General features: G+C 43.5%; 4 protein-coding genes and 1 pseudogene across 4 annotated transcripts; 4 read left to right on the top strand and 1 right to left on the bottom strand.

Annotated features, from left to right (window-relative positions):
* Positions 1-1,686: 1,686 nt before the first annotated feature.
* On the top strand, positions 1,687-2,656 carry LOC134187674 (uncharacterized; annotated as a pseudogene).
* Positions 2,657-4,995: 2,339 nt separating this feature from the next.
* Positions 4,996-6,827, top strand: LOC134187673 (tigger transposable element-derived protein 4-like). Its single transcript, XM_062655826.1, has 5 exons — positions 4,996-5,246; positions 5,374-5,487; positions 5,590-5,754; positions 5,852-6,362; positions 6,678-6,827. Exons 1-5 carry the CDS (start codon positions 4,996-4,998, stop codon positions 6,825-6,827), a joined length of 1,191 nt encoding a protein of 396 aa, XP_062511810.1.
* A 473-nt stretch (positions 6,828-7,300) lies between these two features.
* On the top strand, positions 7,301-8,489 carry LOC134188198 (putative nuclease HARBI1). The gene is made up of 2 exons (XM_062656399.1): positions 7,301-7,737; positions 8,058-8,489. The coding sequence occupies exons 1-2, from the start codon at positions 7,439-7,441 to the stop codon at positions 8,479-8,481; spliced, it is 723 nt and encodes a 240-aa protein (XP_062512383.1). The 5' UTR covers positions 7,301-7,438; the 3' UTR covers positions 8,482-8,489.
* LOC134188199 (uncharacterized) lies at positions 8,489-9,038 on the top strand. Its single transcript, XM_062656400.1, has one exon. The coding sequence runs from the start codon at positions 8,586-8,588 to the stop codon at positions 9,036-9,038; it is 453 nt and encodes a 150-aa protein (XP_062512384.1). The 5' UTR covers positions 8,489-8,585.
* Positions 9,039-9,456: 418 nt separating this feature from the next.
* LOC134188197 (transcription factor Adf-1-like) lies at positions 9,457-10,566 on the bottom strand. Its single transcript, XM_062656398.1, has 3 exons — positions 10,070-10,566; positions 9,910-9,993; positions 9,457-9,853 (listed from the first exon to the last, which is right to left on the bottom strand). The coding sequence occupies exons 1-3, from the start codon at positions 10,360-10,362 to the stop codon at positions 9,472-9,474; spliced, it is 759 nt and encodes a 252-aa protein (XP_062512382.1). The 5' UTR covers positions 10,363-10,566; the 3' UTR covers positions 9,457-9,471.
* Between the last annotated feature and the right edge of the window lie 3,826 nt (positions 10,567-14,392).

Here is a 14,392-nt window from a genome sequence, read left to right as displayed (position 1 = left end):
CCATGTGGTGTTTACTCCAACCAAAAGACCACCATCACCATCACCAGGCACCTCAGACGAAGATGAAGACTTCGAACACTTCGACATGTACAGGTAGCTAGTATTGCTTTTGGCGTAACGTACTAAGCTACTAATACAGAGTGGAATCTAACAGTCGGTCATCGGTCATTGACTGACAAATTGCAGGTCATGACCGACCACAATTTCCCTTGATCGGTCATGGATGTCTGGTCAAGAAGTAATAGCATGGATTGTAGGGATCACGCATGACTCAAACGTTTTCCATCAAGCAGACAATTGTGGAAGCGCGGCAGGCAAGATCTAATTATGGAGGTAATTGTCCCCAGCCGCTTGGGGAAATAACAATACTGTAATGGACACCGGTTAAATTAGACAGGTGGTGAGTACTGACTATTGTTGATAATAACACTGATTGGATAGACTTGCAGCAACTACAAATGTAGGATGTGATTGCAAGCACAACATGCAACTACGAACTACGTATCTGCTTGCACAGCGTCAGTGCGACCGCTTGTCATTTTCGCCTGTTTTTCTTGCAGAGCAGCGTCCATTCCGTGACACCACTGGCAATCTAATTACTCCAATAAGGCCAACTGTATGCCATTACCACTGTAACATCGAATGCATAAAAGCTGTGGAACCACAGTTTGTTCCTTACCACTTTTCGTATCCCTGCAGACATTCTATCTCAGCTCTGTACTACTCATGTACAGGATTTGATGAACACTTTGATATAACTGTTTAGTGGTCAGGCCTACTTACGTTACAGCATTTGATGAACACATTTCAGATAACTGTTTAATGGTCAGGCTTAGATATACATATACAGCACACATTTCAGATAAATGTTTAGTGGTCAGGCTTAGATAGTACACCTGAGAAAGCTAAAGTTTATGTTGAGTTGAGGTTGAGTTGTGGGTTGTGGTTATCTTGTCTATCTTGGCTCTACGTTCAGCGCATGCGCGAATTGTGCAAGTCCAGAATTGTGCCAGAATCCAATCCAGTCCAGTCCAGTCCAGTCCAGTCCAGAGTTCAGGTTTTACAAGTACCCACAACTCAGCCAGTTGTCTGTTGAAAACAGCGTTTTTTCTTGCAAGAAACTGGGGCACGGAGATAAAGCGTGCAGATAAGGTAGTGGTCACACTACATTCACATCAGCTTTATATTTACATTAACATTTCCATATGCAAATACTAATGTCAATGTGTGGTCACACCTAGCATATTTGTTCGCGTAGATTTCACAATGGCGTCACACTGGCGGCTAAAAGCTCTCCTGTTCGCGGTCTTTTTAGTGCCTCAGAGTGACCAGGCTGTGTTTGTTGCTGACAACAACCTTGGTAGTTTTCGTAAAACCTGAATTTTTGCCCAGAAGGTAAAGAGTCGCTGCCGTATGCCTGCTACGGCTTCTAAAATCTACACAGCGTTTACATATTGTCCTGCGCTGTTGAGAGAAATATTGAAGCTGGTTGAAACGTAGATTTTGGTGTGCTCCATGAAAAGCTGAATTTTGGGAGTCGGAAGTGTGCGGATCTTGGCAAGAAGTTGGTAGGATTACACCGACTGGGAAGACAGTCAATATGTCGCCTACTTCAGAATGCCGAAGAGCGTTTCCTTCACAGTTTGTGGGTTGTACGGCAACTTTCTTTGAAGAAAAGATACTCCAATGCGTGCAGCTATTCTGTTCTTGCTTGCACACTCTGTTTCGTTCATATCTGTTACTGATCTTTTCTGTATTGGAAAGTCTACGGCTGTAGATATCGTTCATAATGGCCTCCACGTCCTGCGTAGACACATGGTTCCTTCAGCAATTCTGTTCCCTACAAGTTCAGAGCTTGGCCAAATGTTGTGTGATTTTGAAGCTCTATGTCATCTTCCTCAGTGTGCTGGTACTCTGGATGGTACGTTCACGCGCATAGAAAACCTATCAAGTTTGGAGATTCATATTTCTGCTACAAGCGTTTCCACTCTATCATTATTTTGACATGTGTAGATGCAAGAGGTATCTTCACGTCAGTCAATTTAGGAAGACCAGTGTCTGTGACTCTTTCACCTATAATCACAATAGCTTGAAAAGAAATATTGATACTGGGGACTGGCTTCATGTAAGCCATTCAAAAATTATCAATGGACAGAAATTAGACCCTTCTAGTTGCTGCTTCTGCCTTTTCCTTGTCCCCAACAGTAAGGAAGTGCTTTGATGAAGATACAATGAGACCTCACTTTATAAGCTTTACCTACTCTGTCATTCGTACTACAAGAGTCGTGGAACAAGCATTTGGTCGTCTAAAGGGAAGCTGGAGAATACCTGCAAAGAGCAAGCTAAATGACCCTGTCTTTGCAAGTGTTGAAGGCTCTGTTTGCTGTGGACTTCATTATATTTGTGAGAGATACAAATGTCCTTATGAAGGTGACATCTTACCAGACCCCGCAGATTTTGAAAATGGTGCTGAAGACGGTGACCCTGATCTTCTTAGAAGTGTGGAAGGAGGTCAAGAATGTCATTTCAGAATGTTCATGCTCGATAAGCTGCAAGTTTGGTTTACGTTTCTTAATTCTTACTTGGTTATTCAGTACAGTAAACAAAGCTAAAACACTTGGTGTAGGTGGATATTCTTGGTAAATATGGAGATTAGATTGTATATAGTGTGCATTAATTCGTATAACTATGCAGATAAAGTAGCAGTGTGGTATGTGCTAAATAACCTGTAATATGTTGCAGTACAACAGCAGAACAGTAGACAAAAAACAACTTCTATAGCACTACTTATCTTTACTGTCATCAAACAGCCTCTTGAAAAGTCTGCTTCAAATAACTGTTGCTATTTCATCATTGTCTGTTGAAACTGCAGTCTTTAGCTCTCCAGACGGGTTTTGTCACTTCCTCTCTTTCTTTCATTCTATTTCAAATCTTTAACGAGACTGCTGTCGTTTCTCTTCAAAGTCTTGAAGCATTTGGTGCTGCCGCATTTCGTGTTCAAATTGCCTTCTCTGACCTTCTTCTTGCTGTACTGCCAAACCCACTAGGAAAGCAGCCTGTGCAGCCACTGTGCGATGAGTCTTCTTGTCTCTGCTTTTGGCTCTCTGTTCTTTTCTTTTCGGCTTGCTGTTGATTGTCGTCATTGCCTTCTGTGTCATCAGCATACTTACTTGGTTGTAGTGTTGGGTGCCTTACAGGCGTTACAGGTCTTGTGTCAAGCGTTACATCGGCAACATACTGTTCATCAAGACTCTCAACTTGCTCGTTCGAGTCGTCTGCAGTGCCTGGGCCTAGAGAGGGGTGATTCCTAAAACATCGTAAAATGTCTGGAAAATTGGCCACAACAGACTCGCAACTTCTACATCAACAGCGATGCCATTGTCACGGGCAGGAAGCCATGTTTCCTTTTGGCGTGGAAATTTGTCGTAGAAGCGCCTGGCTTTGTCGAAAACGTTGTCTATTTTTGCCAGGACCTCCTCCGCGCTGTGCTGAAGCCCTGTAGGTAGCTCATCTTCGACGTAAGCATTTAGAATGTCCGCCCAGACCTCAATGAGTTTCTGTTCGGCTTCCTCAGGCCACTGAACTTTCTGCTTTCGCTTTATCTCGCTGTAACCTGTCATAGTTGTCGCAAAGATTAAACCCAAGAAGCGAATAAGCGATATGGCTTCGCTGCAGTGTTATAATATCTCCTTTCCACATGCGTGGTAATGTGGAAACAATAAAAATGTAAATGGTAATGTCGACTCCCACCCCCATTGGCATTCTCATCAAGATTAGCACAACATTGTCATTTACATTATGATTATGATAGTGTGACTGCGGACTACAAGGGCACATTTGAACAGGCAGTATCATCGAAAACAGCACGAGCTACCCACATCCATGAGATTGACTCTCTGCAGGACGGATATGAACAAAGTTTAAAATACATCCACAGATTCAACGAAGGGAAGCAAGCTGCCGTTAAAACTCAGTTATCAGTAAATGGAACACAGTCAGAGATAGAGTTGGATACCGGTTCATCGTCCTGTCATCTCTGAGGTGACCTACAGTAAGATATGGAGTCTCAACGAACTTTCTCTGCAAATATTCCCACGGTACTGAGTAAGAAAGGCTATTCCAGTACTAAGCAAATTACCAGTTCACGTCAAGGCAAAAGCAGGAGACAAGCACCAGGCTTTGCAGTTGCGCGTTGTGCGGGAGGAAAGAATCGCCCTCTTGTGTCGAGACTGGCACACCCCATCCCTGGAGTGAGGAGAGGTCTTACCGGTAAGTCGGGACCGGGATTTGCGTGGAATTCAGCCACAATCCATGTTGATCCAAACACACCAACCTCGGTTCTACAATGCTCGTAGAGTGTCATATAAGCTTGGAGAGAAACTGGAAAAATCTCTATTTAGGATGCAAGAATAGGGCATCATTTTCCTCTACCATTCTTTAACAGGACAACGTTTATAGTGGCGGTAGTCAAAGGCGATAGGTCGGTGAGAGTTTGTGGGGATTACAAACTGACAGTGAACCAAGCCAGTTAACTGGATAAGTACCCACAGACAAACATCGATGAATTTTTATCCAAGTTGGCAGGAGGGCAAAACGACCGCAAATTAGACCTCAGCCAGGGATACCAGCAAGTAGTGCTTGATGAAGAGTCACAGAAATATGTTACACAATCAACACCAACAAGGGGCAATTTCGATTTCACCTTGTACAGTAGAGTCCACATAACTCAAACTCGGTTATCTCCAAGTTCCGGATACCTCGAAAGAGACCCTTGGTCCCGCCTGGTTGCCGATTCAACCAATACAAAACGAATCGGCTAAGTCGAATTCGTTTAAGTCAAATTTTCTGTTACCTCCACGCGAAGGCCAGGTCCGCACTCAATGAATCTCCGGTTAACTCGAAGAAATTGATCACGTGTCTTTAGTATGTCAGCCGCGGTTTGCATGGAAATTGGTCTGGCTACGCGGGACTTGTAAAGCACGTGCTTTCACGGACATGGCTTCTTTTTCTTCACGTAAACGTGTTACGCTATCTCTAAAGCGAAAAATCGAAATGATTGACTGTGTTGAAAGGGGAGGGAAAAAGAAGGACATCGCCAGTGACTTCGGCATCGCACCAAGTAGTGTTTCAACAACAGTTCGGGACAAGGACAGGTACAGACAACTTTTCTACGAAGGGCACACTGATCTGAGTAAGAAACGCGCTAGACCTGCTAAGCACGAGGATGTCGAAGAAACGCTGTTGAGGTGGTTTACGGGCGCGCGATCAGAGAACGTGCCGCTGAGCGGGCCAATCCTAATTGAGCAAAGCCGAAGACCTGGCGAAGGGACTCGGTAAATGCGATTGGTCTTGCAGTGTAGGATGGCTTGACAGGTTTAAGAAACGCCATTCGATCACATGTAAGTCAATGTGCGGAGAAAGAGCGGCAGTTGACGATGAAGTTACTGATTCATGGGTGACGGACGTGTTGCATTCAGTTCTTGCAAGGTACAATCCTAGAGACGTTTTCAATGCTGACGAAACTGGTTTGTTTTGGAAACTTTTGCCAGACTAGACGCTTGCATTTAAACATGAGAAAAGTCATGGTAGCAAGAAATCAAAGGAGAGAATAACAGCAATGGTGTGCACCAATATGGATGGGTCAGAAAAATGGCCATTACTGGTGATTGGCAAGTTCAAAAACCCAAGGTGTTTCAAACGGATTAGGAAACTCCCTACTGAATATGAAGCCAACGAAACGAGCATGGATGACTGGTGAACTGTTTATCAAGTGGATGAGGTCATTTCATGCAGCAATGGCCAAAGCCTAGCGTAAGGTGTTGCTGGTGGTTGATAATTGTACTGCTCATAGCCATGTGGCTGGTCTCAAAGCTACAGAGCCTCTGTTTCTTCCTCCTAACGCTACTGCCAAGCTTCAACTTTGTGGTTGTGGAATAATAAAGAATTTAAAGACTCACTACAGATCTCTCATGCTTCGTCAGTTACTGCAGCATCTTGACTCAGGTTCCAAAACAGCAGAATTTTCCATAAATCTTTTTGATGCACTGACACTGCTAAGGATGGCGTGGGACTCAGTCACTATGGCCACAGTGGAGAACTGCTATAAAAAAGCAGGATTCCACAGAGACAGTGCCACCACAGATGTTGAAACAGATGAGCCAAGTGTCATGGCTCTTGTTGAGGGTCTTCTAGACAAAGGTCTAATTAACAGTTCTTTTGCTGCAGACGACTTCTTTAATGTTGATTCAGAAGTGTTGGTATTTCCTGCAATAACTGTAGCTGAAGTAGTTAGCAGTCTGCAGCATTCAGCAGAAGCAGACAACCCAACCTTTCCACAGAAGATGGTTCAGAAGATGACTGTGGTGATGAAGTACCGCTAATTAGCCATTATGAAGACAGCAACTGTTTGCAGACGCTTCGATATTTTGTTGTACAGAGAGACGGTAATTCAGATTTGCTAGACCAAATAGGTAAATAGAGAAAAAGATTGCTAGTTTTGCAGTCAAGCATAGGTATTCGGTGACTTTAAAGTCTTACATACTTTAATTAATACATAATTTAAAGAGGTTGAAACAAGGCTTTTGGATAAGTAGAATTTCGGATAAGTAGAATTATTTTTGTGGCTCCTTAAGATTTGACTTACGCAGACTCTATTGTACCATTTGGTGTTCATTTAGCCCATCCATTTTCCAACAGGTAATGGAAGAGTTTTTGCAGAGCCTAGACGGTGTGGTGGTGTACCTGGACGACATCTGAGATACAGGAAGGAGCCGGAGGAGCACCATCAGCGTCCACAGGGAAAACTACCTCTACAATCAGACGTATGATTGCAGAGCGTAGTGTTGGAGACATTGTAATCAGATATCTGGTTCGCTGAGTCTCACGAAATCATACCAGTCTCATTTTAAAGTCATTGTAATTACGTGTTGGATTCTCAAGACGATTAGAAGAGACTCTTTAAAATCATAAACGCATGCATCAACTTTGAGATACTTTCCATCAACTTCCACTAGATGATAGCACAGTACCGATATACTTAGACGTATGAGATATTGTCGAGCCTAGTGTTGTAGGGCTAGTAATCAGAAAAATTATGGGCGCGTTCGATTGGGCTCTTCCAGCCTCTTCAAGAAGAGTCTGGAAGACACGCTCCTCTTTCAACGTCTACCAGCGCAGGAGCTAGTAGAGGTTGGAAAAGGGGCGTGCTCCAACGAGCAGCAGAGTCGGTAGAGTTGGCTCTTTCGACTAAAGCCTGGTTTACAATATGACGCTGACGACGCTCGCGACGCTCGCGGGGACGCTCGCGAAGACGCTGGCGAAGACGCTGGGTAGGTGTCAAAACGCTGCCGGTGACGCTGTACCATTTACAATACCTCTCGATGAGCGTCACTTGGGCGTCACAGAGACACTACGCGCATGCTCACCACCATCTTATTACATGGATAGAAAAGACTTGCTCCTTCTACTGCTAGTGTACCGTAGGCGCACTCGAAGGGCTCGGGAAGCTAGCCGCCGCCGCCGCCGAAAATGGGTGAGAACCATTTTTCAAAGAAGGAGAGAGCACGGGGACTATCACAATCTGCTAGCAGAAATGAGGCTGCAGGATGCAGAGAGTCATTACCGCTTCTTGAGAATGTCTAGGGAAACTTTTGATGCTCTGGTAGCAAAGGTAGCTCCTGCTTTGAAAAGAAGATCATATCAAAGCGTCTATCGGCCGGAGATCTCACCTGGAGAAAGGTATTCCTGTGTACATAGTTCTTTCATTACAGTCTGTGTGTGGGTGTGTGTCTGTCTGTTTGTCTGTATGTCTGCCTGCCTGCCTGTCTCTCTGTCTATCTGTCTATCTGTCTGCCTCTTTGTTGATCTATCTGTCAAGCAAATTTTCGAATCTAGAGTACAAGCAAACAGCTAACCACTGTTCTATCGCAGTGTCCCATTTTGTTTGTCTATCTGATTGTTTAGCTGCCAGTCTCTCTCTGTCTGTCTGTATGTCTGTCTGTCTGCTTGTCCACTATAGTGATACAGCATCAGAAGAAGTAATTCTTTAAATTTTTTAGATTGGCTTTGACTTTACGTTACTTGGCCACTGGCAACTCCCAAGTGTCAGTTTCTTTCAGCTTCAGAGTTGGCCGTGCAACTGTTTGCCACATCATTCGAGAAACATGTGCTGCACTGTGGCAAGTTCTTCAGCCTGAATATGTGAAAGGACCATCAAGTGAAGAGGATTGGAAGGGCATTGCCAGAGAATTTTCAAAGCTCTGGAATTTCCCAAACTGTGTGGGAGCTATTGATGGCAAACACATATCTATACAAGCTCCCGCTTCTTCGGGATCATCGTATTACAATTACAAGGGAGGACACTCAGTTGTTCTAATGGCAGTGTGCGATGCACATTACAGGTTTATTTTCGTCGACATTGGAAATTCTGGTCGACATAGTGATGGAGGTGTTCTTCAAATTCAGAATTTGGCAGAGCACTAGATGCAGGCAAACTTGGCTTACCATCACCTACAACTCTACCCGGTACCGCCATTGAGGTACCATTTGCGTTTGTGGGAGACGAAGCTTTTCCACTTCAGCGCAATATGCTTCGTCCGTATCCTGGGAGAAATTTGGCTGATCCTGAGGCAGTGTTTAACTATCGCTTGAGCCGTTCCAGAAGAGTCATTGAGAACAGTTTTGGTATCCTGGCTGCCAGATGGCGTCTCTTTAGGAGGCCGATAATTGCTTCTCCAGATCACGTAGTGCTTTTCACCCAAGCAGCAATAGCCCTACACAACTACCTGCGAACTACTGAGTCAACAGTTTACTGCCCACGCGGATTTAGTGATGCAGAGGATGGAGCAGGGAACGTCACTGAAGGAGCCTGGAGAAGTGAGGTGGATGGTGATAATGGATTGAGCAGGATAGGCTCTGTAGGAAGCAATATGTATAGTAGATCTGCAGCTACATGTAGGGACACTATTCGCGACTACTTTATGTCCTCTGAAGGAGAGGTGACATGGCAGTACAACCACATCCATCGTACAGAATACTAGCCATGATATGTGTTTTGGGGCTTTCACCAGCTATTTTGCTGGTATTATCGAAACCTGTACTGTATGTTCAGTTCCCTATCACATCAATGTGCCCACCCTGCATCTGATTGAATTAATGCACCATTTACCTAATAAGAAGGGTGAACAAGCATCAGTTGAAAATACAACTCTCTGCTTTTGTGTCTGTTTCTCTCTTTCTCCCTCTGTGTGTGTGTGTGTGTGTGTGTGTGTGTGTGTGTGTGTGTGTGTGTGTGTGTGTGTGTGTGTGTGTGTGTGTGTGTGTGTATGTACTTCTAGGTAATGTAGACTTCAGTCTTTAGATCAGCTCTCTTTGATGATTTTGTGGCTTTTAAAAAAGCCGGTTAAAGGACCATACAGATGCTTCAATTCAAACATCTGGTTAAACGAAGAGAGCCCAGATATGCGTGGTTGCTCAATGCTGGTATTGGTGGCTGCTTTGCTGGTATTGGTAGCCAAATTTTGCCTCCAATAGTATTTCTTCGATTTTAATCTCCGCAATTGCTTTCTCACGGTCGGACAACTGTCTTAGTTTGGCTGCAATGTGTAATCCAAATAGCCCTTCTTCATCTAGCGATGGCTCAGTAGGATTGCTCTTCTGGTCGTTGATCAACTGAAGCATAGCTAAATCAACAGCTTCAGCATCCACCTTCCTCTTTTTGCCCTTGCCTCTGTTGGAACGAATTTCTCCCATAGGTGTTTGCACTACTCCTCCAGATAATGGCACTGATGGTGACGGAGTAGACTGACGTGTTGTCATTGATTGCTTGTGTTCAAACTGGTCTACTGCTACAATGCTAGGCAAAAGATTAAATAAGTTGTCAAAATTACTATTTCACTGATTCAAATGTACCTCTCACTATCATCATCATTGTCCTCCTCATCATCATCATGAACGCAACCATCATCTAGGGGGGCACTAAAGTTGGTAACTGTTCTATAAATGTACAATGAACACCGTTCGATCCTACATACGGTACATTGTCAAACTACACGTGGTAATCATTTCTTACTGGCGATGTTTTATGGTGTCCAGGAGGAAGCTGAGAACCTCAAAGTACTCCCACAATGAGCTGTAGAGAGGTCCCGAGTCTCCAGAACGCATTGATTTAGTTTTCTTCTCTTCCCTCACGAACTTGTCGCGAAGACGTTTCCATACTTTCTGGCAGTCTGCCGCTGGGAGCCCAGTTTCTTCCGAGACCTCTTTCCAAGAGTTCTCCTTCAGACGCAGGTCTTTATACTCCCTGGACTTTACTTGCCACAGGCAGCCGTACTTACGTACACTTTCGATAAGCTTCTCTTCCATAGTTCACTCAGGGATATCACTCCCGGATTTGATAGCTGATTTGTCGACAAGAATCACGTGCTTCCAGTAGACGCTGGACCACTTCCGGTTTGGACGCTGGAGTTGAACTTGTCTCAACTTGAGCGTCAACGACGCTCACGGACGCTGACGACGCTGACGACGCTCATGACGCGACGTGCGAATGTTTACAATATGACGCCCGCCTGAGCGTCTTCGCGAGCGTCGCGAGCGTCGTCAGCGTCATATTGTAAACCAGGCTTAAAGCGGCAGAACTGTACAAGTTAGAAAAGGGGCGTGCACATATAACGCGCCTATATCAGACATTCTAAAGGTCATTCTAATTACGCGTTAGTGATCGTCAAGACGATTTGAAGTGACTCTCTAGAAATAGACATGAGTGCATCAAGTTTGAGATACTTTCCATAGAATTTCAATAGATGCTCTAGAGCACAGTAGATAGCGCAGATGCAAGAGTCTCAAGACGACGTGAAATAGATCTGAAACCAGACATCAACTGGAGATACTACTGGAGATACTACTCTACGCATTTAACAGTTACTGGTCATCACACCTAGACGTGCGCCGTAATACGCAAAAGATTTCTATACGAAACAAGATCCGTGTCACGACTGGCCATCAAGACAACGTTTGCGCCATAGTTCGAAGACGACGACTACGACTGGTGATCGGTAAGTACCATGCAGATCTGAAACCATGCAAATGCGCATGGACCCTGTGATCCGGTCTAAAACATACCATGCGTAGCTGTACTTCTCAGGGGTGCCACAACTGTAGTTCAACAATATATTCGTATACAAACGTGTACACTGTGTACTTGCAATGGTAACTAAGTCTATCATGTACAAAATTATGAACTACTACTGGTAGGAACCTGCACAACCAAACGTTTTTGCCTAACATCTAACAAAGTACATCTACATATTAGCCTTCGAAGAGTAATAAAAGGATAATGGCTTTCACCGTACGCTCTCCTTTGCAAAGAAAGCAAGCCTGATTGAAGATCAACTGGAGCTGAACTAGGTTTGATGCTCCACTCTGGCAAGAGTGTGGCCTAACAGCCTGGTCTTTTGTTCCAGCTTCTCTGACATACACTAGTGTTTGAAGGAAAAACAAAACCTTACTAAAGTATGGCTTAGTTGTAAACTGGTTTCCCTCATGAAAGAGTGTCCAATATACCAGAACAGCATTTGTTGGATTTGTTCTGTTCATTTCAGATGCGAAGACAAATCCTTAGGTTTAACCTTTAATGGTTTTGCACAAGATAGTTTTTGGGTTTAAATGGACAAGAAGGATAAAGAAGGTATGTGGAAAGAAAGTGTTATCGTTGCTAATCAGAGGTTGCCTGCTTAGTCACAACAGCTGCATATTGTGTTGTCACATACAGTATACTTAGTATACTTAGAAAGTATAAAGAACAACAGTTCTTTTCTATCTAGAAAACGTACGTCACGTGAAAACGGATGCGTTTCTGCTCACGCTACCCATGGCCACGCCTCCAAGCGTAAATGTGTCAATAGTTTTGACGTGTACTGTATATTGTTTTAGCTACTTAGTTGAAGAGACGTGTGGCTTTGTTTTGTAATTATTGTAATTCTGTAGTAGTATTAGTAGAATTAGTATACTTAAAAATGACAGGAAATCAAAAAAGTATTGTTATGTGTCATATTAAGTATAGCAAAGGAGAACCTGAATTTCTGCTAATCTTTGCTGAAGAAAAAGCAAACTGATGACCAGCAATGTATTTAGGCACTCAATATATTTCATATATATTGCTTGATCCACACGACGTCACAATTGTATTGTTGCTTCACTTTTAGCATCTGACAAAAGTGAATGACAGAAGTTAGTAGCCACGTCTGATCCTCACTAACACTCCCTAGCTTCAGCTTCATTTCGAACGGTAAGAAGAGAACAGGAGATTACAACGACGAAATGAACAACAAGCATTTTACGAAATGGTACCAAAAACAGCTGTTACCTCACTGTCGGCCGACGTCAGTCATTGTTCTTGACAACGCCAAGTACAACAATGGTGTTGTTGAGAAAGTGCCCACAAAGAGTGGCTTGAAAAAGGATATAATGGCGTACCTGGACAAGCACAGTATTAGCTACGACAGGCCACGCCTGAAATCTGAGTTGTTCATGCTGCTAAAGACAACAAATCCAAAAAGAAATACCTCACTAACATTTTCGCCAGTGATGCAGGTCATGATGTCTTATATTATAAGACTTCCGGTAGGCCATTGCGAACTTAATCCGATAGAACTTGTACGGGCGCAAGTCAAAGAATACGCTGCAGAGAACAAAGATTTTGCCATCGAACACCTGGCCATAGAAGGCGTTGAAAACGTGACGGTGGCGAAATGGAAGTAGTATGTCGACCAAGTCATCCAGAAAGTGGATAACTACTACAGACGTCAGACTAACAAGCGGTACAAAGATTAGTTATAAAAGTAGGTGAGGAGACTCTTCAGACAGTGAAGACCCTAATGTTAACAACTAACGTAAAAGAAGGAAACAACAGTCGAACAACTTCCATCTCATGTGAACGTTTTGTTAGTGCAAAAGGAATGAAGAGAAGCAGACCTTGGTGCAGGTGATCTGATTGTTTCAAGACTTAACAGGGAGGGTTGGGTGGCTAGCTAGTGGAGATTTGTTCATCTATATTGAAGCTTTAATGGTTCTGCAGAAGATAATTCTTGGTTTAAATGGACAAGAAGGATAGAGAAAGTACATGGAAAGATAGTGTTATCGTTTGGAATCAGAGTCATACAGCTGCATATTGTGTTGTCACATAGCATAATTACAAGTGATAGGAATCTATAAAGTATTGCTATGTGCCGTATTAAGTATAGCAAGGGAGAGCCTGAATTTCTGCAAGTCATTGCTGAAGAATAAGCAAACTGATATTGTTAGCATCTGACAAGAGTGAATGACTGAAGTTAATAGCCAAGTCTGATCTTCACGGAAATGCGCTGCCCTTGTTACACCCATGCAAACAGCTTAAACTGCATAATAAAGGGAGACTGCCTAATTACAAAACATTGTAACCTTCGCGTCAATTCGTTCTTTGCACCTCCTCTGTAAAAAATTCAGTGCTTCAATTACCTAATCAGTGGTCACAGTACTGATAATTAAATCTAAGTTCAAAAGAGCAAGCATACGTTTGCAGCTTGCATGCGAAATAGATGTATTCATTCATAGTACGTATTACTACTTGAGGTATAAAAATTGCGTTCTTTGTTTAGGTTAAGGTATAGCCTTCTCCTGCCACAGACGTAGAGGTGATAACAACAAATCATGCTAATGCCATCAACGGGGTATTAGTATGGCTCTCTGGCACAAAACAACGACGCCGTTGCGTTCGTCCCACAGACATCGCTGCCAGGATAGTGAAGACATGTCTGTTGCGCTCCCTGAAATACAACGCACTCTCTGGATGTGACTCCACATGTGCATCTGCGGCAAAAAGCAAAACAAAGACATTTCGTTAAATCACCTAAATGTATATCTCCATAGAAGGGCCGCCATGAGAAGAATTCACCATTAAAAGAACAGTCATCAACTAGGCAAATTCGAAAAAAGAGTTAGGCCTCAAAGGTAGTCGAGCCTTGTAGTTTTTGTTTCCGGTGTCACAGGAAATTCTGTCGCGGCGACAAAATTTCCTAGGAAATATTGTCGCCCTATTTCAACGTAGCGACAGTGTATCCTAGAACATTCTGTCGCGTCTAGGAAATTAAGTCGCTAGCGCTTACGAACGCGCATGCGCAGCAGAGACTACACACGAAGGTGTAAACGCAAAAGAAGTGGTGTGTAACGATGGAGCAGTCTTATTACGACAATCTTTACAACTACATTCGTACAGGAGAACTCCCAGCTCACCTTACAAAGAATCAGAAGGATTCTTTGAGGAGAAAGGCAAAAACCTTTCTAGTGAAGGATGGCTTGCTCTTCTACAGAGAGAAGAAGCGGAATGTAGACCTGCAGGTAGGTGCCAAGTTATGAATCA

The sequence above is a fragment of the Corticium candelabrum genome, chromosome 12 (genome assembly GCF_963422355.1).
Source record: "Corticium candelabrum chromosome 12, ooCorCand1.1, whole genome shotgun sequence".
Classification (NCBI taxonomy): Eukaryota; Metazoa; Porifera; class Homoscleromorpha; order Homosclerophorida; family Plakinidae; genus Corticium; species Corticium candelabrum.
This window is presented reverse-complemented; position numbering and strand designations above follow the sequence as displayed.

Bases quoted from the DNA above. Each gene is read 5' to 3' on its own strand.
- LOC134187673 (XM_062655826.1), top strand. From the start codon at position 4,996: ATGGCTTCTTTTTCTTCACGTAAACGTGTTACGCTATCTCTAAAGCGA. The intron at 5,488-5,589 runs GTACAATCCTAG...AAGTCATGGTAG, and splicing joins TTGCATTCAGTTCTTGCAAG to CAAGAAATCAAAGGAGAGAA. The intron at 6,363-6,677 runs GTGATGAAGTAC...GTGTTCATTTAG, and splicing joins TGGTTCAGAAGATGACTGTG to CCCATCCATTTTCCAACAGG.
- LOC134188198 (XM_062656399.1), top strand. From the start codon at position 7,439: ATGGATAGAAAAGACTTGCTCCTTCTACTGCTAGTGTACCGTAGGCGC. The intron at 7,738-8,057 runs GTATTCCTGTGT...TAAATTTTTTAG, and splicing joins GAGATCTCACCTGGAGAAAG to ATTGGCTTTGACTTTACGTT.
- LOC134188199 (XM_062656400.1), top strand. From the start codon at position 8,586: ATGCTTCGTCCGTATCCTGGGAGAAATTTGGCTGATCCTGAGGCAGTG.
- LOC134188197 (XM_062656398.1), bottom strand. From the start codon at position 10,362: ATGGAAGAGAAGCTTATCGAAAGTGTACGTAAGTACGGCTGCCTGTGG. The intron at 9,994-10,069 runs GTAAGAAATGAT...GTACATTTATAG, and splicing joins GACACCATAAAACATCGCCA to AACAGTTACCAACTTTAGTG. The intron at 9,854-9,909 runs GTACATTTGAAT...TCTTTTGCCTAG, and splicing joins AATGATGATGATAGTGAGAG to CATTGTAGCAGTAGACCAGT.